Genomic DNA, 21,168 nt, shown 5'->3' on the forward strand with positions numbered 1-21,168 from the left:
TCTCCTGTCCATTCTGCTCTCCAGTGTCCGCTCCCTGGACAATAAATTAGACTACATCCGACTCCAACGAAATACTCGGCAGAAGTACAGAGTCTGCTGTGCGTATGTTTTCACAGAAACATTGCTCTCTGATGAAATCCTGGATGCCGCCATTCAGCTGGATGGGCTCGTCTTGTTTCGAGCAGACAGAGATGCAGCTCTTTCTGGTAAGACTCGCGGTGGTGGCTTGTGTGTATACATCAATACGGAATGGTGCAAAAACTCTGTGCTGGTTTCAAGATACTGCTCCTCGCTGGTGGAGTTTGTGACTGTTAGATGCAGACCATTTTATTTGCCACAGGAATTCACCGAATTCCATCAGTGTGTGGACTTTGCAACGAGAGGGGAGAATGCGTTGGACCTTGTTTACACAAACATCCCTGACGCGTACCGGGCGGAGCCCCACCCCCACCTTGGTTACTCAGACCACATCTCTGTTATGCTAATCCCAGCATACAGACCACTCATCAGACACTCCAGAGTTCAGAAGCAGGTGAAAACCTGGCCAGCAGGAGCCATCTCTGCTCTTCAAGACTGCTTTGAGCACACTGACTAGCACATGTTCAGGGAGGCTGTAACCGATGGCGACTCTACCAACTTAGAGTAGTACACGGCACCACTGACTAGCCACATCAGCAAGTGTATTGATGATGTCACTGTGGCCAAGACCATCACTACACATGCTAACCAGAAGCCATGGATGACCGCGGAGGTGCGTGCGCTGCTGAGGACCCGTGACTCCGCCTTCAGAGCAGGCAACAAGGCAGCCCTAACAACAGCGAGGGCCAAACTATCCTGGGCTATCAGAGAGGCAAAGCGTGCACACGCCCAATGAATCCACAGCCACTTCCAGGACAGTGGCGACACGCAGCACATGTCGAAGGGCATTCAGGACATCACCAATTAGAAGACACCACCACCTGCCTGTGCTGGTGATGCCTCCTTCCCAGATGCGTTGAATAATTTCTATGCTCATTTTGAGGCGGAAAATGACCTGACAGCGAGGAAGACCACCCCTCCTCCAAACGACCAGGTGCTGTGTCTTACCATGGCCGATGTGAGGAGAACCCTGTGCAGGGTCAACCCACGGAAGGCTGCTGGACCAGACAATATTGCTGGCAGAGTGCTTAAAGGATGCGCAGACCCACTAGCTGAGAATCTCACTGACCTGAGCAACGTGCTTCAAGGCCGCCACCATCGTTGCACTCACATCCATCATCATGAAGTGTTTCAAGAGGCTCGTCATTAGGCACATCAAGACCCTGCTGCCCCCCTCACTGGACCCCCTGCAGTTCGCGTACCATCCCAACCGTTCAACAGACGACGCCATTGCTATCACCCTCCGCTTGGGCCTAACCCACCTGGACAAAAAAGACTTCAGTTCAGCATTCAACAATCATTCCTCAGAAAATGATTGGAAAGCTGAGCCTACTGGGTCTGAACACCTCCCTCTGCAACTGGATCCTAAACTTCCTGAATGGGAGATCTGTCAGTCAGTCCAGAATGGAAGCAGCATCTCCAACACCATCACACTGAGCACGGGGGCCCCCCAGGGCTGTGTGCTCAGTCCACTGCTGTTCACTCTGCTGACGCATGACTGTGCTGCAACACACAACTCAAACCACATCATCAACTTCGCTGATGACACAACTGTGGTGGGCCTCATCAACAAGAACGATGAGTCAGCATACAGAGAGGAGGTGCAGCGGCTAATGGACTGGTGCAGAGCCAACAACCTGTCTCTGAATGTGAACAAAACAAAAGAGATAGTTGTTGACTTCAGGAGGACACAGAACAACCACTCTCCGCTGAACATTGACGACTCCTCCGTAGAGATCATTAACAGCACCAAATTTCTTGGAGTTCACCTGGTGGAGAATCTCACCTGGTCCCTCAACACCAGCTCCATAGCAAAGAAAGCCCAGCAGCGTCTCTACTTTCTGTGAAGGCTGAGAAAAGTCCATCTCCCACCCCCGCCTCCTCATCACATTCTACAGAAGTTGTACTGAGAGCATCTTGAGTAGCTGCATCACTGCCTGGTTCGGAAATTGCACCATCTCAGATCGCAAGACCCTGCAACGGATAGTGAGGTCAGCTGAGAAAATCATCGGGGTCTCTCTTCCTGCCATTACAGATATTTACACCACACGTTGCATCCGCAAAGCAAACAGCATTATGAAGGACCCCACGCACCCCTCATACAAACTCTTCTCCCTCCTGCCATCTGACAAAAGGCACCGAAGTATTCGGGCTCTCACAACCAGACTATGCAACAATTTCTTCCCCCAAGTGATCAGACTCCTCAATACCCAGAGTCTGGACTGACACCAACCTACTGCCCTCTACTGTGCATATTGTCTTGTTTATTATTTATGGTAATGCCTGCACTGTTTTGTGCACTTTATGCAGTCCTGGGTAGGTCTGTAGTCTAGTGTAGTTTTGTGTTGCTTTACGTAGTTCAGTGTAGTTTTTGTATGGTTCATGTAGCACCATGGTCCTGAAAAACGTTGTCTTGTTTTTACTGTGTACCGTACCAGCAGTTATGGTCGAGATGACAATAAAAAGTGACTTGACTTGACTTGAAATGGGATTAGCACAGACTAACATGATTAGGTGGGCTGAAAGGGCCTATTTTTGTGCTGCACAGTTCTTTGATTTAATGATAACACTTTGCTGCCATACATTCTTAAATAATTTAACTTAACCTTGAAAAATAATTAATACTCCGTGTTCATGGCCTACTGGGATGGTGAAATCAAACGGTCCAGAAGTCTAGGGAAATAAAAGCATGTTTCTGTCTTAACTGGGCACCCCTCTATCCTGAATCTCTCCTGGTTCTGGCCTCTTCCACCAGGAGAAACATCCCCTTGGTTTTGACCCTGCAACCCCTTCAGAAATTCAGTAAAATCACTTCTCATTCTTCTAGACTTCCATTGGACCATTCCTCATAGGACATGCCTTCAACCCATTTATCAATCTGGTAAATTTGTTAAAAGGGTTGTGGATAAACATTTGAAGGAATTAAAGAATTGATCAAAATGGAATAATGAATGATGTACCTTTCTCCAATAAAAAAAAGTATGCCCTCATAACTGGTTTTACCATGCCAAAGAATATGCTCGGGGCCAAGACCCACTCATTATTATCTCTCATATTTAGGAATCCAAAAATCTGCACACAATTACAGGATAATCCCAGGTAGGTCACCACTTTTGATCTTTGATGTGATGCACAGTGGCAGTGCTAAGTAACCAGGAGGGGATACATCAGGGAGGGTGGGTGAAAGCAAAACGTGGGTTAGCAATGATCTGAAAGAGGAAGGGCAGCCATTGGTAAAACAGGAGACAGGACAGGGGATCACAAGTAAGCTGCAAGAGTTCAAATATACTATAAAATTGAATTATTGTAGTAGTCCCTGCAGGAAGCACCATTAAGATTAATGAATTTAACTAACAGGGTAAATCTACCTCCAGGCATAACAGCACCCACATCTTGGACGGTCAGAACAGAGAGCTTTTCTTCTGTGTCCATACGTATTACACCGTAACTCAAGCCATTCATAGATAGCACCATCTTCCCTGATAAAGGTCCTCCTAAGTCACCAGGTCTGAAAGAGGAAAATACAATCTCGTCACAGGATTTTCCACATTAAAGGCCATTCCAAATAATTAATTATATTTAATCTTTTGAAAACATGAACTTGAGAGTAATCGAATTCTGTATATTATGAACCCAGAATCTGCCTGGTTATTGATAAGAGTGTCGAAAAATCTCATATAACCATTCCTTTTATTGTCCTCTTATATTGCTACACAGCCAAAAGCTAGAAGAGGTTTAAACACCATTTAACTGTGTTAAGGATTGGTGCAAAGTCATGCCTTCTCCCCTTAAGATTTCCAAATCTCACTGCAGTATCTGGCAGTGAAAGAAAAGTTATTGATTATGACATTACTGCATGAAATGCTTTAAAAAAATTCTCAGAAAGTACATTATGGATACAGTACACAACCTTTTGTCAAAATAATTCGGAAACTTCAACACACTCAGAGATTAGGAGTTGGAAAATCCCAAGACTTTCATTATGGAGAGAACTTAATACCTGCGAATAGCCACTGTCAGAGCTTCTGACGAGCTAGCACATGGACAGATCACCTCAGGTCGTAAGCCACGTGACTGAAATACATTCATAAATGCATCACAAGATGATATTGACCCTGCAAAAATAAAAAAACAATATTTTCAGTAAGAATTAAATTTTGAAATTGAGTAAAGGATGTTACTAAATTATAGGACTCTGTGTTGGTAGCTTTAATGTTGGCAATAATGTGTTACTGGAGGAAACACACGATCAATCAGTATAATAGAGTGAATACACAAGTTCATGGCAATAAAATGTTGACCCGATAAACACATTTCCTTCTCCTAACCCAGCTAATGATGGTGCTAAGTGTCAACAAGACAATTATTGTAAGATAGGAAAATGACAGAGGGAATAAGGGTTATAAAAATAAATGCCTTTTGCCACCCCATTGCACTTCTAGAAGTATTAGAAGCTTGACAATCACCTGTTTGTGAACAGGAGAAAAATAACTTTCATTTTTATATGAATTGATGACTCACAGCTCTTACTCTGCTTAAATTACAAAGTTAGCAGAGTGATTTTAAAACCAAAATTCAATTCAAATTAAATCTACTTTCTTCTCACATTTCAACAAATGAAACACATTGTATCCAGATTTCCTGTACAGTTGATGCTGTATTGCAGGTTTTCATATGTTCTTCTCCCTGCCCTCTCTATCTGTGTTTTGTTCAGGCGTTGAATACAGTTTGTAATTCAACCCTTTATCACAATTCACAAACCGGTTTATCCCAGACGGCATAGTAAGCCAGTCATGTTGTGAGTCATGAATAACAATTCTATCACAACATAAACAGAGATCAGTACTGTGGTGCTATCCTGCAGGTTATTTCAATTTCTTGATTATGACTGATTTCTGCATATTCCATTCTCCATCTGAGAGCAACTTTTAATAACTTGTTAAACTGTGGGGCAATTGTTCCAGGAACCTTCCTGTAGTTTTTATTTTAAATGTGAGTATGCACTGGGGCCTGTGAACCTAGGCTTGATCTATTTAACAAATAGCTTTGTTTTAATGGGTACAACTAGTTTACGATCAACATGCCACACAATACTGTGGAGAAAATCCTCATGTACTGTATGTAGATGTTAAAAGAAACAGATCCTGACAAGTCAGAAATGGAACCTGATTTCACCCCAAGCGAAAGGCTTGCAAAATCAACACTGATGATGATATCTGGTTTTCTTTTGTGCGTTTGTGATTTGTCAGTATATACTCTGCAAATCATTCTGATTTATGTGTTTTTTCGAGAACTGAAGAGGTTCCCCTGAATGCTGTCAGTTTATGTAGGAGTTTCTTCAGACAGATATTTGAATTATATTTGAAGTGGTTGTATAATAGTATTTTTGCTATTTCAACATTTACAGAGCTAAGCTAATCAAAATTTATCAGGAGCTACCTCAAACAAAAACAAATTACTGCAAGACATTTGAAACTGTAGCCCTTTTTAGAACTTGCTTGAATAAGGACAGTACTGTCAGTCCATCAAACATTTAATGCTCAGCCCTAAGTATTATTTCATATGAAAATGATGGCTTGATGATTTATGTTATGCATTAGACAGTAAGATTTGCAGATCTGACAGATGGATTTTATTGTAAACTATCTAATTAAATACAAAATATGCAATTGAAATGTATCCAACATTCATTCAATTGTTCAGTGATAGAATTCCAGGGAAAATGCACTGTACTGTGAAAAATGTTAGAGGTAACTCTTTTTAAAAATAAAAGAACAAGAAATTTAATTCAGTGATACTGGGAATCAACACGAACATGCTAAGACAGATGTGGATAGAACTTTATGTGGGTTAAGACATCAGGAGAGTTTGAAATTATCCTTAAGTTTATGGAAGGGAATATATAACAGGCACATTCACAAGGGAAGTTCAAAATCAGGTTGTAATTTCTACCTAAGGAGGGAATCATTTACAATGCCGGATGGCTGTTCACCACCTACATTAAATGCAGGTTAAAAGAGCTCGATACAAAACTTGTGAACACGGTAAGTTTTGAGAGGGCAGAAGAGGCGGGGAAAAAAGGCTAAACAAAGATCTCAGAATAAGACACTGGAAGGAAGAGCATGAAGAAAAAAAGTGGATAAATGAACCAATATCAGCAGCAATAAGGTCTCACAGATCTCTGGAATGGTGTAACATGAGGGTTAAGAATAATGGATAGCATTTAAAACTATTTGTTATAGAGGAAAATCTGAGGGATTTTCCTTTCCACTGGTGGCCTTGGCAAAGATTAGCAAGATGCCAAAATTCAGTATTATCCATTCAGATCAGAGTTGGATGACCAGATTTATAAATCTGCATCTCTAGCGCTTGGTTAAGATGGATTCCACTTTACCAGAAATGGAGAGTGGCTGAAGTATTTATAACTGGAGTAATGTGAAATAAGATTTGCTTTTTTCTTTAAAGTTGGGGGCAGAAGAAAATGACGTTGGAAGACTGGATAGCAAAATGAATGTGACGATGGTCAGCTAAAAACCAGATATTAGGGACAAGGCAAACACGAGGAATCCTGCAGATGCTGGAAATTCAAGTAACACACATCAAAGTTGCTGGTGAACGCAGCAGGCCAGGCAGCATCTCTAGGAAGAGGTACAGTCGACGTTTCAGACCGAGACCCTTCGTCAGGACTAACTGAAGGAAGAGCTAGTAAGAGATTTGCAAGTGGGAGGCGGAGGGAGAGATCCAAAATGATAGGAGAAGACAGGAGGGGGAGGGATGGAGCCAAGAGCTGGACAGTGATTGGCAAAAGGGATATAAGAGGATCGTGGGAAAGGAGGCCCAGGGAGAAGGAAAAGTGAGGGGCAGAGGGAGAAAAAGGAGAGAGAGAGAAAGAATGTGTGAATATAAATAAATAACGGATGGGGTACGAGGGGGAGGTGGGGCATTAGCGGAAGTTAGAGAAGTTAATGTTCATGCCATCAGGTTGGAGGCTACCCAGACAGAATATAAGGTGTTGTTCCTCCAACCTGAGTGTGGCTTCATCTTTACAGCAGAGGAGGCCGTGGATAGACATATCAGAATTGGAATGGGATGAGGAATTAAAATGTGTGGCCACTGGGAGATCCTGCTTTCTCTGGCGGACAGAGCGTAGGTGTTCAGCAAAACGATCACCCAGTCTGTGTTGGGTCTTGCCAATATATAGAAGGCCACATCGGGAGCACCAGACGCAGTATATCACTCCAGTTGACTCACAGGTGAAATATCTTCTCACCTGGAAGGATTGTCTGGGGCCCCGAATGGTGGTAGGGGGAGGAGGTGTAAGGGCATGTGTAGCACTTGTTCCGCTTACAAGGATAAGTGCCAGGAGGGAGATCAGTGGGGAGGGATGGGGGAGAAAAATGGACACGGGAGTCGCATATGGAGCGATCCCTGCGGAAAGCGGGCGGGGGGGGTAGGCAAAGATGTGCTTAGTGGTGGGATCCTGTTGGAGGTGGCGGAAGTTACGGAGAATAATATGTTGGACCCGGAGGCTGGCGGGGTAGTAGGTGAGGACCAGGGGAACCCGATTCCTAGTGGGGTGGCAGGAGGATGGAGTGAGAGCAGATGTGCGTGAAATGGGGGAGATGCGTTTGAGAGCAGAGTTGATGGTGGAGGAAGGGAAGCCTCTTTCTTTAAAAAAAAAGAGGACATCTCCTTCGTCCTGGAATGAAAAGCCTCATCCTGAGAGCAGATGCGGCGGAGACGGAAGAATTACGAGAAGGGGATGGCATTTTTGCAAGAGACAGGGTGAGAAGAGGAATAGTCCAGATAGCTGTGAGAGTCAGTAGGTTTATAGTAGACATCAGTAGATAAGCTGTCTCCAGAGATAGAGACAGAAATATCTGAAAGATCAAATTTAGGGACAAGGGATGGTCATCTGCATACTTACATGGGTTTGCACCATCTGCTACAATCAACATTCGCAGTGAGCTGAGGCTTACATCCCTCTGATCTCGCTGAGCTAAGAGAGCCCAATGCATGTCCCGAGACTTCACCACAGCAACGTGAGCTGCAAGGAAACAAAGTGGTTTACTTTGCACTCTTCTTAACTACTCCTTAAAATAAGATTTTAGAAAATTGGATTACTTAAATAGGTTAGAAAATTGTCAACAATCATACCCTAGCTATGTTTATAAGAAGCACTGTTAAAGTGCAACACAAAAAAATATATAACTAGGCCTTCCTAATCCTTGCACAATGCTGGCAGCACTAATTCTAATACATTGCAGGTGAAAATTCATTTTGACTGTCACAATGGGAACCCCTGGACATTTTATCGATAACAATGAATGTAGGTTGCAAAGTGAACGATGCAAAAATATTCACATTGCTTTTATCATTTCAAATCCAATCATCAAATTTAATGTCGTAATTTTTTCTCCCCTCTGAAAATTTAATCCTTGGCACATATATACAGAAAACTAAATTCCTATGCCCAGAAGAACTTGCTGAAAATACCCAAAATCATATTGCACGACAAGTAGCTGACAATGCAGAACAGCTGAGAAAGTTAAGAAGACAAAGTGTGAGATTCAATGTTACAAGAACATAAAAATCATGATGGGTGAACAAGGTTTAGAATGCCTAAACTTTCTGGGCAGAAAACATGCATCAAGATCACAGTTTGTACAATTAGGCCTGAAACACAAGAATTTTTATTCATCTTTAAAAGATTTCCAAATCAACTAAGTAGCAATAAGAAATTACATCCTTATTTGTATCAACACACATAAAAGTTGCTGGTGAACGCAGCAAGCCAGGTAGCATCTCTAGAAGAGGTACAATCGACATTTCGGGCCGAGACCCTTCGTCAGGACTAACTGAAAGAAGAGCTAGTAAGAGATTTGAAAGTGGGAGGGGGAGGGGAGATCCAAAATGATAGGAGAAGACAGGAGGGGGAGGGATGGAGCTAAAATCAGTATATAGAGGGACCAACTAGAGGGGATGCAATATTGGATCTCCTGTTAGGAAACGAATTAGGGCAAGTGACAGAAGTCTGTGTAGGGGAGTACTTTGGTTCCAGTGATCATAACACCATTAGTTTCAATTTGATCATGGACAAGGATAGATCTGGTCCTAGGGTTGAGGTTCTGAACTGGAAGAAGGCCAAATTTGAACAAATGAGAAAGGATCTAAAAAGCGTGGATTGGGACAGGTTGTTCTCTGGCAAAGGTGTGATTGGTAGGTGAGAAGCCTTCAAAGGGGAAATTTTGAGAGTGCAGAGTTTGTATGTTCCTGTCAGGATTAAAGGCAAATTGAATAGGAATAAGGAACCTTGGTTCTCAAGGGATATTGCAACTCTGATAAAGAAGAAGAGGGAGTTGAATGAAATGTATAGGAAACAGGGGGTAAATCAGGTGCTTGAGGAGTATAAGAAGTGCAAGAAAATACTTAAGAAAGAAATCAGGAGGGCAAAAAGAAGACATGAGGTTGCCTTGGCAGTCAAAGTGAAGGATAATCCAAAGAGCTTTTAGAAGTATATTAAGAGCAGAAGGATTGTAAGGGATAAAATTGGTCCTCTTGAAGATCAGAGTGGTCGGCTTTGTGCGGAACCAAAGGAAATGGGGGAGATCTTAAATAGGTTTTTTGCGTCTGTATTTACTAAGCAAGCTGGCATGAAATCTATGGAATTGAGGGAATCAAGTAGTGAGACCATGGAAACTGTACAGATTGAAAAGGAGGAGGTGCTTGCTGTCTTGATGAAAATTAAAGTGGATAAATCCCCGGGACCTGACAGAGTGTTCCCTCGGACCTTGAAGGAGACTAGTGTTGAAATTGCGGGGGCTCTGGCAGAAATATTTAAAATGTCGCTGTCTACAGGTGAAGTGCCAGAGGATTGGAGAGTGGCTCATGTTGTTCTGTTGTTTAAAAAAGAATCGAAAAGTAATCCGGGAAATTATAGGCCGGTGAGTTTAACATCAGTAGTAGGTAATTTATTGGAGGGAGTACTAAGAGACAGAATCTACAAGCATTTGGATAGACAGGGGCTTATTAGGGGGAGTCAACATGGCTTTGTGCGTGGTAGGTCATGTTTGACCAATCTGTTGGAGTTTTTCGAGGAGGTTACCAGGAAAGTGGATGAAGGGAAGGCAGTGGATATTGTCTACATGGACTTCAGTAAGGCCTTTGACAAGGTCCCGCATGGGAGGTTAGTTAGGAAAATTCAGTCGCTAGGTATACATGGAGAGGTGGTAAATTGGATTAGACATTGGCTCAATGGTAGAAGCCAAAGAGTGGTAGTACAGAATTGCTTCTCCGAGTGGAGGCCTGTGACTAGTGGTGTGCCACAGGGATCAGTGCTGGATCCATTGTTATTTGTCTTCTATATCAATGATCTGGATGATAATGTGGTAAATTGGATCAGCAAGTTTGCTGATGATACAAAGATTGGAGGTGTAGTAGACAGTGAGGAAGGTTTTCAGAGCCTGCAGAGGGACTTGGACCAGCTGGAAAAATGGGCTGAAAAATGGCAGATGGAGTTTAATACTGACAAGTGTGAGGTACTGCACATTGGAAGGACAAACCAACATAGAACATACAGGGTTAATGGTAAGGCACTGAGGAGTGCAGTGGAACAGAGGGAGCTGGGAATACAGATACAAAATTCCCTAAAAGGGTCGTCACAGGTAGATAGGGTCGTAAAGAGAGCTTTTGGTACATTGGCCTTTATTAATCGAAGTATTGAGTATAAGAGCTGGAATGTTATGATGAGGTTGTATAAGGCATGGGTGAGGCCGAATCTGGAGTATTGTGTTCAGTTTTGGTCACCAAATTACAGGAAGGATATAAATAAGGTTGAAAGAGTGCAGAGAAGGTTTACAAGGATGTTGCCGGGACTTGAGAAACTCAGTTACAGAGAAAGGTTGAATAGGTTAGGACTTTATTCCCTGGAGCGTAGAAGAATGAGGGGAGATTTGATAGAGGTATATAAAATTATGATGGGTATAGATAGAGTGAATGCAAGCAGGCTTTTTCCACTGAGGCAAGGGGAGAAAAAAACCAGAGGACATGGGTTAAGGGTGAGGGGGGAAAAGTTTAAAGGGAACATTAGGGGGGGCTTCTTCACACAGAGAGTGGTGGGAGTATGGAATGAGCTGCCAGACGAGGTGGTAAATGCGGGTTCTTTTTTAACATTTAAGAATAAATTGGACAGATACATGGATGGGAGGTGTATGGAGGGATATGGTCCGTGTGCAGGTCAGTGGGACTAGGCAGAAAATGGTTCGGCACAGCCAAGAAGGGCCAAAGGGCCTGTTTCTGTGCTGTAGTTTCTATGGTTCTATAGTTCTAAGAGCTGAACAGTTGATTGGCAAAAGGGATATGAGAGGATCCTTGTTTGTATTTTGTCTTTGAGGATATGGAAGAACTTTACTTATTCACTCATTGATTTCATCTAGTTTGTTAACCATTCTCTGTGAGGAGAAATTATGTTTTCATTGCAGGGAGACTCAAAGATACCGACAATAGGAGATTGATTTATTTATCATGAATTGCTTGAGTGAATTCTTTACCCCAGAGCAGTTAAAATGTAAAACTGCTACACACAGAGGTTGAGGGATATATCACATGTAAAAATCACAGAACACTACAACACTAGAAGAGATCATTGGCTATTTCTGACTCCCGGCCGTCAGAAGAAAATGTCAGTTACCTCCACTACCCTCCCCTTTCCCATTGACTTATCATTCTTTTTCCCTTCAAGTCTTAAACTAATTTCACCTTGTGGCACATTTGAATCTGCAGTCATAATCCTTTCAGTCAACATACAGCAAATCATGTAAAATTACAACATTAAAAATAACTTCGTCAACTCTGTGTTTCCAAAATCTGTGGCCTTTACTAAACCTCTACTCTGTCACTCAAAACAATTTCTCAAAATTTGTTCAAAATGCTTACTTATTTTGAACACTTGCATTAATGTTTCTCTATGAAAAGAATAACTAGCTATACCAGTCCGCCCCAGAACCAGACCTGTACATCCTGCCTAAGATGTGGCATGCAGAATTAAACAGAATGACCCAGGACAGCTCTTCAGAAATATTTGTAAACACCGAACATATAGTTTTGTTTTTGTACTTTATACTTCTAATTATTAAGCCAGGGATTCCTTCTGTCTTCACTTCTCAATGTGGCCAACCTGCTTCCAAGATAAATGCAAATTAGCGCATGTTAATTTAGGTATAAAGCTATACATGAAGCAAGGCTGGGGTGCATAGTGGCACAGCAATGAGTATTGCCATTTCAATTCCAGTGACTTAGGTTCAATCCTGATCTCAGTTCCCTCCTGCATGAAGTTTGCAGGTTCTCTCTGAGGCAAGCTATGGGTTTACCCTCATTCCAAGTATGTGCTAATGTAAATTACCCCTAGGGTACATATATGTCAAAAGAATCAAAGGGGAGTTTGATGGACATGTGAGACAGAGATTAAGATGCAGGGCTCTGAGGAATTAAAGGTGGAATGTGACCAACTGGATTGTTCTTCTGCAGGGATGCATCATGGCTTGGATAGGCCAATTACCTCGTTCCATGTTGAAATAACCAAACAGGAAGGAGGGCAACTTGGAACTTAGAATTCCATCAGACAGAATTCTAAACACAGAAGCCATGGGCCAACATGTATAAGGGGCTAAATATTTTGAATCTATGAAAACAAAAAAAATCTATCACCAACGGAAAACAGAACACGTGTTGATCTGAATGAATTTACTTATTTTTTTTCCAATATTGCTATTACCTTACCTTTGTAGGCACAGACCTTCTGTATCCAAGAAAGAGGATTTACTTTCATCAGAGCATAGGGAATGTTGATGACATGCATTCTGTTCATGACACTCTGTCAACAAGATTATATAAAATATTGGTTTGCATGACACCTCAAATTACACATAGGTTATCAACTGACAACAAAATTACCCTTATCCTTGTGGGCAAGGGTAAAGAACGTTACTTTGGGTCACTACAGTGAAATGGGATACTAACGATAATGTATACAACTTAAAATTATCAATGGCAATTCAGAGCTTCATCAACTTTCTACAGTCAGTTTAGCAATCTGATATCCCAAACCAAGCAGGCCCTTGCAGCATCAGGTTAAATGGCTAGAATAATGCAGATGGAAGGTACTTAAATGGATTCTGGGTTATGTAAACCTTAGTGGCATATAATTATGTGAACCAATACCTGGTAAAGAAATTTAAAACTTTAAGATCACAGTTAGAATTGTTTAACATTCTCCTTTGGTCAGAGCAGTGAATTCTAATGCCAAGAGTGTGATTAGCATAACTAGAAGATGACAACAGTAGGAAATCTTGACAGACAAGCAACAAGTTGGGGAAAGCCAATAAGAATCATCAGTCTACCAATAGCTGGCTAATCATTTCACTATCAAAAACATCAGAAAGATATTTTTCAACTGACACACAAATCATGGAGGGATAGTAATAATTGCTCCAAGGAGCAAAGGCCATGGAATTTGAACTTTACAATAACTCTGCCACGCATCACTCAACACCAAGTTTTATTTTAACAACTGACATATGAACTAAGAACACAGAAAAAAGGAGCAAGAGTAGACCATCTGATTCATCAAACCTGCTCTATCAAGCAGTAAGATGATGGTTGATCTGGCCATGGACTCAGCTCCACCTACCTGCCTTTTCCCCTATGACCCTTAACTACCCGAGTACACTAAAATCAGTCTGTGTCTTAAATATATTTAATGGGTAGCCTCTGCTACTTCCTAACGCAGAGAATTCCAGATTCACTAATCTCTGAGAAAAAGCAATAGCAAATTGATTTAGAATTCTAAAGATCTACCAATTGCAAGCCCATAAGGATGGGCTCAACCAATGCTCAAAGTAGGTAGCATAAATGTGCAAAAAATCTACATTTAAAAGGTTCCTCCGAATATGGAGGGAAAATAAACTGATATCTGATTATTTCCTACAATGTGATCATCCAATGCACTCAAAAGTTGTGGATATGTGTCAAAATGCTGAAGCAAATTGGAAGCAACACAAGTCAGACATAGCAAAAAGCAAAATATGATGTAATACAATAAAAAGATGGAGCTGAAACAAATATATAGCCAATTATGCAATGTGCCAGACAGAATACTACCAATAAAAACAAAGATTGCTAAATGTGCTAGGAGAAAGTGTTCTTGGAACACAAAGAAAAAGGAGTAACATCCTGGAAGTTACTCCCTTCCTGGCTTAACCACGACAGAAAACGTTACTTGAACATGACTTTTTAGCAACACTAGAGCATCATCAAAATAATTATCTTGAAAAGAAGCAATTTCCAGTTAAGCGACCAGGATTTCTGAGAATAAATCTGGCATTTTTAAAATTAAATCATGAGAGGTTAAGAAATTAAAATACAGTTCAGCTGTACCATATCAGAATAAACAGATAACAACTTGATAGCTTTACTTGGAAAAAAAACTGAATGGCTTTAGACATGATTTGTTTGCTAAATGTGTAGGATGGTTGTAATGAGAACAGAAGAAAGCGCTTCAATTACAAACTGTTGGCAACAGATGAATCCTTGACAGTAAATTTAACTCATGAAGTCTGGAAGAATTATTTAAATCAAGGTGACCAGTAGCTAGTAAGGCTTTTAAATATCACCAAAGTATATTGCATGTGTACAAGAAACTAATTTTAAAATCTATTAAAGGATTTACTGCTTCCCTTTATCACAATTACAAAAAGCACACAGCCCTCCAACAACGTCAAGTATCAGCCAATTAAGTATAATAGCTAATTACAACACAATTGCGTCTTCTCAAAATAGTTGGCATTCTTAGTGGTGACTTCTTAATTGATGATAATACTAATGGGAAATGGTGTGTAATATTTGCTTGACTTAAATGTGGCTTGTTTAACTGACAGCTATATTTATAACAGTAACTTAATTTATATAACCCATCTGAATTCAACTATCTTTTTCAGAATAATTAAATCAATTGATTCAAACCACAGTGAAGATTAGCGAGTGGATAGGAAACAATACAGGAATACAACAATACAGCTTAGAATGCGAACAGGCATGCTCGTTAACTATGCATTGCAAAAGCAAACTGTCTATGCCTCTCAAAGTCAAACAGGGAAACAATACTTACAGTTAAAATGCCATGCCACAGACCAGCATCCCTTTTAAAATCCAAAACATTTGTTAATGTCTCCCCTGCAATATAAATAGAGAATATGTTCTATTTAAACTTAAAAGTCATAGGGACATACAGCATAGAAATGGTCTTTCCGACTACTTAGGCCATGCAGACCATCAACGACCAACTTAACTGAAGCTCACTAAATACAGTACTCTGGTAAATTTGTTGTATTTTATTGCAATATTTATTAAGTGATGTTTTACAACAATGCTCAGTATATGCCAATCAATTAAACTTCAAAGCTTCCTTTTAATACTTTTTGTGCAATATCCCCAAAAAGAAATTTTTACCACCCACTCATTCACAGCAATTAGGAGATCACAAGTTCCAATTTACTTATTATAGTGCAGCTCAATAATTATGTTTTTTTCTCCTCTACCTGAAAGCATCAACCACCAATCCCAGAAAATCTCTCTTTAAGTAAACATGATATCAGAACCTACTTCAAGTACCCTGCAGAATCTACATCAGAGTGGGACACATTAAACCACTTTTTAGGTCTTTGTTGGTTCACTAGCCAAAATCATGAACTGAAGTAGCACTGAATCATATAGCATGAACCCTGCTGATTCCAGCTCTGAGCTGGATGATAAAATTTCTACCAAGAAACCAACGGGAATGACATCAAAATCTTAAAATAAAATAAGAAAGGAAAAAAAGGTCAAGTTTTGATATCCGACAGGTGAAAGTGCAATAATCTAAACTAACACATGAAGAATTGGTGTTTTGGCCAGATGCCAGTGAACGCCACTCCTGCAGAAAAACATATTACTCATTATAATGGTTTACCATTATGTCAGAACAGTACCCTGCAACGGAACACTTTTAAAATTACAGCAATAGAACTGTTTAACTTTCTCTTCTGGTCAGAGCAGTGGGCTTGATTGATAAGAGTGTAAACTGCTTAACTGGAAGATGACAATAGAAGGAAATCTTGATAGCAAGCAACAAGTTGGGGAAAGATATTTTTAGCTAAATACCCATTTAGCATGTCTTACTCACCTTCACTGTACCTACAGCTTTGACTAAGGACATGGCAATGTGCTAACATTGCTGTCTGAGATACTGTGATGCCCATTGAACTTCCTTCTTTACTTGTCTTGTACTGGAGGAGGAGTAAAGAAAAATAAATTTAATTTAAGAGTAATCACTGGTATCGTAAGAAGAGGTACTACCCACAAAGTTTCGCTCTGTGCTGATGACCTATTGCTTTTTATATCTATTGTTGAGACTTCATTACCTCCTGTGCTTTCTTTGCTCCCCTGTTTTAGTCAATTTTCAGGATATAAATTGAATTTACATAAGAGTGAATTTTTTCCTTTGAATAATTAGGTTTCAATTAATACTAACCTTCCTTTTAAAACTGTAAGAAATCAATTTACCTATTTGGGTGTAACAATTACTAAGAATTATAAACACCTACTTAAAGAAAATTTTCTTACCCTACTGAATTATGTTAACAGGGCACTATCAAACTGGTCGCCCCTTTTGTTATCGTTGGTTGGCCGAATTAATTCTACTAAAATGAATATCTCACCTAAATGTATATACCCTTTCCAGATCTTACCCGTTTTCATTCCTAAATCTTTTTTTGATTCTCTTGATTCTATTCTATCTTCTTATATATGGAAAAATAAACATTCTCGATTAAATAAAGTTCATCTTCAAAAAGCTAAAAAAAAAAATGGAGGTTTAGCTTTACCCAATTTTAGGATTTATTACTGGGCAGTCAATATACGAAAACTTGTGTTTTGGTCATATTATATTAACCGTGAGGACTGTCCAGTATGGGTCTCTTTAAAAGCTAAATCTGTTAATAAATTTTCTATCATTTCGCTTCTTGGATCCTCACTTCCTTTACCTTTAAGTAAGCTAACTGACAATTTGGTAGTTAAACATACTTCGAGGATCTGGGTACAAATATATTATTTTAGTTTATTGAGATTTTCTCTTTCTAGTCCCACTTTTTCTAATTAATATTTTAAACCTCTATGACAGATCTAGTTTTTAAAGAATGGGATAGATTGAGTATTAAATGCTTCCAGGATTTGTGTGTGCAGGAGGTCTCTTTTCCTTTGAACAACTGTCAGCTAAGTATAGCTTACCAAAAACCTACTTTTCTCGATATCTACAAATTAGAGACTTTCTGCGATCTCAATTATATACAGTTCCTAAAAGTCCCGATAAGAACTTATTAGATGTAACTTTTAATTTGAAACCTTTTTATAATGGTTCAATATCTAAAATTTACAGTATGTTGCTGGGAATGAGAAATGCTCCTTTACACAAAATTAAAAATCTTTGGGAACAAGATTTACAGACTTCAATTTCTAAGGAAACTTGGAATGAAATTTTTAAATTGGTTAACACTTCATCGTTAACCAAGAGGGAGTGTGCCTGCCACTCCCTCTTACAATTTATAAAGTGGTCCATCGGGCCCACATGACCAAGGATAAGCTATCTCGTTTTTATTCGGATATATCTCCCTTTTATGACAGATGTAATAAGGAGAAGCTTCACTAATTCATATGTTTTGGACATGTCCGAGTCTTGGGAAATACTGGAAGGAAGTATTTCAAACTTTCTCTGTACTTTTCGAAGTAAATTTTAAGCCTAACCCTTTGACTGCTTTATTCGGTATTGTTGGAGAAAAATAAATTAATCTGGAGACATCTGATTTGCACATTTTGGCTTTTATTTCTCTTACAGCTAGGAGGATGCTCTTGCTTAAATGGAAGGATATTGTTCCGCCTACTCACGCTCAATGGTTACGTGATGTTATGTCATGTTTAAATTTAGAAAAGATCCGTTGTTCAATTTCTGAATCTAGCCAAGACTTTCACACATTGTGGGGACCATTGAACTATTTTCAAAATCTTTGATTTGTTGTTAAAGTACAGATGTTGGCTACTAACATATTTCACTATACGATAAGGATTTTTTCCCCCTTCTTTCTTTCTTTACCAAGCAGCTTCGATCTTGGTAGTGGGCTTAGATTTTTTTTTCCTGTATAATAATAAAATCATATTTCAATATTATGATTTAATTTAATTTACATGAATATAGAGTAATGAGGTTGCAAGTGTGATTCAAATATGTATTGGTATTATTTTATCTTTTATTTGACTTATATACTTCTTGTTCTCTGTATTCTTTATGTAGAAATTAATAATAAAAATATTGAAAAAGAAAAAGAGTAATCAAAAATTCTAGACTGGTGGAGCATCACAAACATGAGTTCCATCTGGATAAATTTCCTAGTACAAGTGAAGTAGATGCTCAACCACTGGACTCCAAAACAGAAAAATGCTAGAATGCAACTGTAACAGTGGTGAGGACTTCTCAGCAAGTTCACATTTGCAAGGGCAGCCCTTAGGAGTGCTCCAGCCTGCCAATTTTGTCACCAGCAAAAGTAAGGTGTGCAAATTTCCAAATGTACAGTATAAACAATACAAATCAGCAGCCTCGATGACATCTTTGAACAGATTTTTCCCGGCTAATCACTTGAATTTGCCACAAATTTGGACCAGCAATAAATCTGTATTGAAAACATTTTCTCCCTCCTTCATAAGCAGTTGTACTGAAACCCATTTATGACCATTTTGTTAGAGAAAAAATAGTAATAATCTTGTCAATACACACAAAGTGCTGGAGGAACTCAGCAGGCCAGGGAGCATCTATGGAAAAAAAAACAGTCGATATTTCAGGCCGACACCCTTCAACAGGATTGGAGAGGGAAACACAAGGTGAAAGGTGAAACAGGGAGGGAGAGAGATGAAGTTAAGAGCTGGGAAGTTGATTGGTGAAAGAGATACAGGGCTGGAGAAGGGGGAGTCTGATAGGAGAGGACTGAAAGCCATGGATGAAAGAAAAGGTGGGAGGAGCACCAGAGGGAGGCGATGGACAGGTGGGGAGTTAGGGTGAGAGAAGGAAAAGGGGATGGTGAACGGTGAATGGTGAAGGGTGGGGCATTACCGGAAGTTCAAGAAATTGATGTTCATGCCATCAGGTTGGCGGCTACCCAGACGGAATACAAGGTGTTGTTCCTCCAACCTGAGTGTGGCCTCATTGTGGCAGTAGAGGAGGCCATGGATTGGCATATCTGATAGGGAACAGAAAATGGAACTAAAATGGGTGATCACTGGGAGATCCTGCTTTTTCTGGCAGACGGTGTGTAGGTGCTCGGCGAAGCGGTCTCCCAATCTACACCGGGTTTCACCAACATACAGGAGGCAACACTGGGAGCACCGAACACAGTATATGACCCCAACAGACTCACAAGGTGAAGTGTCGCCTCACCTGGAAGGACTGTGTGGGGCTCTGAATGGTGGTGAGGGAAGTGGTGTAGGGGCAGGTGTAGCACTTGTTCCACTTGCAAGGATATGTACCCAGAGGAAGATCAGTGGGGAGGGACGAATTGGCAAGGAGTTGTGTAGTGAGCAATCCCTGCGGAAAACAAAGTGTGGGGGAGAGAAAGATGTGTTTGGTAGTGGGATCCCATTGGAAATGGTGGTAGTAGCGGTGAATTATTGAAATCATTGAAAAGATCCTAAGTGAGTGAAGTTTCATGGATGTAGGTAGGAAGGGACTGAATTGGGGATGGCGGGGGATAGAACACAGTCAGGGTATGCAGCTATGAGTTCAGTGAGGCAGGAACAAGCTGAAACAGTGGGTCTACCTGGACAAGTGGGTTTGTGGATCTTGGGTAGGAGGTTAGAAACGGGAGGTGTAGGGGCAGGAACTATGAGGTTGGTGTGGCCTCCTGTATATCGGTGAGACCCGACATAGATTAGGAAACCGCTTTGCTAAACACCAGAAGAAGCAGGATCTCCCAGAGGCCATCCATTTTAACTCCACTACCCATTCCCTTTCTGATATGTCTATCTATGGCCTCCTCTATCGCTGCGATGAGGCCACACTCAGGTTAGAGGAACAACATCTTATATTCCTTCTCGGTAGCCTCCAACCTGATGGCATGAACATCAATTTCTCGAACTTCTGGTAGTGACCTCTCTCCCCTTCACTATTCCCCATTCCCTTTTCCCTTTCTCACCCATCTCCTTGCCTGCCCATCACCTCCCTCTGGCGCTACTTCCCCCTTTTCTTCTGTCCTCTCCTATCAGAACCCCACTTCTCCAGCCCTGTATCTCTTTCACCAATCAACTTCCTAGTTCTTTATTCCCCCCCCACCGTTTCCCCTATCACCTTATGTTTCTCTTCCCCTCCCCCACCTTTTAAATCTACTCATCTTTTTATTTCTTCCAGTTCTGCTGAAGGGTCTCAGCCCAAAACTTGACTATACTTTTTTCCACAGACTCTGCCTGGCCTGCTAAGTTCCTCCAGCATTTTGTGTGTGTTGCTTGGATTTCTAGCTTCTGCAGATTTTCTCTTGTTAGTAATAATTTTGTCTTCATCATTATAGCCAGGTCAGCGTTAAATAATTTAAAAACAAGATTTAGTGATTGTAGTATATTACTTGACCATGTGAGCAATGGGAAAGACATCCCCTGACCAAAATTAGCACCACTATGAAATTAAGCAACATAATCTGGAAAACTGAAAAGAAGCTTTGAGTAAAAATTGCATGGATTATGTGTTAACTAATCTCTCCATGTATATTATTAAAGAGGGTTGAATGAAGGATCTTTTAAATTTTTATCCTATAAAACTTCTTCCCATAGCAGCATTCAGTTTTTTATTATTCACATGTTTTGTCTTCCATCACTTATCTTGGCAATTTCTTCTAGCTATTAATTGCCTCCTGTGCAAATTAATATTACTTGGCAAACAAACTTGTCTACCAAAGTTCAAATCCA

The 21,168-nt window shown here is 40.5% G+C and overlaps 1 protein-coding gene across 2 annotated transcripts in view; it reads right to left on the reverse strand.

Moving 5' to 3' along the window:
• Positions 1-21,168, reverse strand: part of LOC134348396 (disco-interacting protein 2 homolog A-like) — a 296,806-nt gene that overhangs the window by 69,190 nt on the left and 206,448 nt on the right. For both annotated transcript variants that reach the window (XM_063051696.1, XM_063051695.1), the window contains 6 exons: positions 16,355-16,457; positions 15,302-15,366; positions 12,916-13,009; positions 8,066-8,185; positions 4,139-4,253; positions 3,507-3,646 (listed from right to left, as the gene is read on the reverse strand). In XM_063051696.1, the coding sequence (XP_062907766.1) occupies positions 3,507-3,646; positions 4,139-4,253; positions 8,066-8,185; positions 12,916-13,009; positions 15,302-15,366; positions 16,355-16,457 (637 nt within the window). The remainder of the gene's footprint in view (positions 1-3,506; positions 3,647-4,138; positions 4,254-8,065; positions 8,186-12,915; positions 13,010-15,301; positions 15,367-16,354; positions 16,458-21,168) is intronic.

This window comes from Mobula hypostoma, chromosome 6 (assembly GCF_963921235.1).
Source record: "Mobula hypostoma chromosome 6, sMobHyp1.1, whole genome shotgun sequence".
Taxonomy (NCBI): Eukaryota; Metazoa; Chordata; class Chondrichthyes; order Myliobatiformes; family Myliobatidae; genus Mobula; species Mobula hypostoma.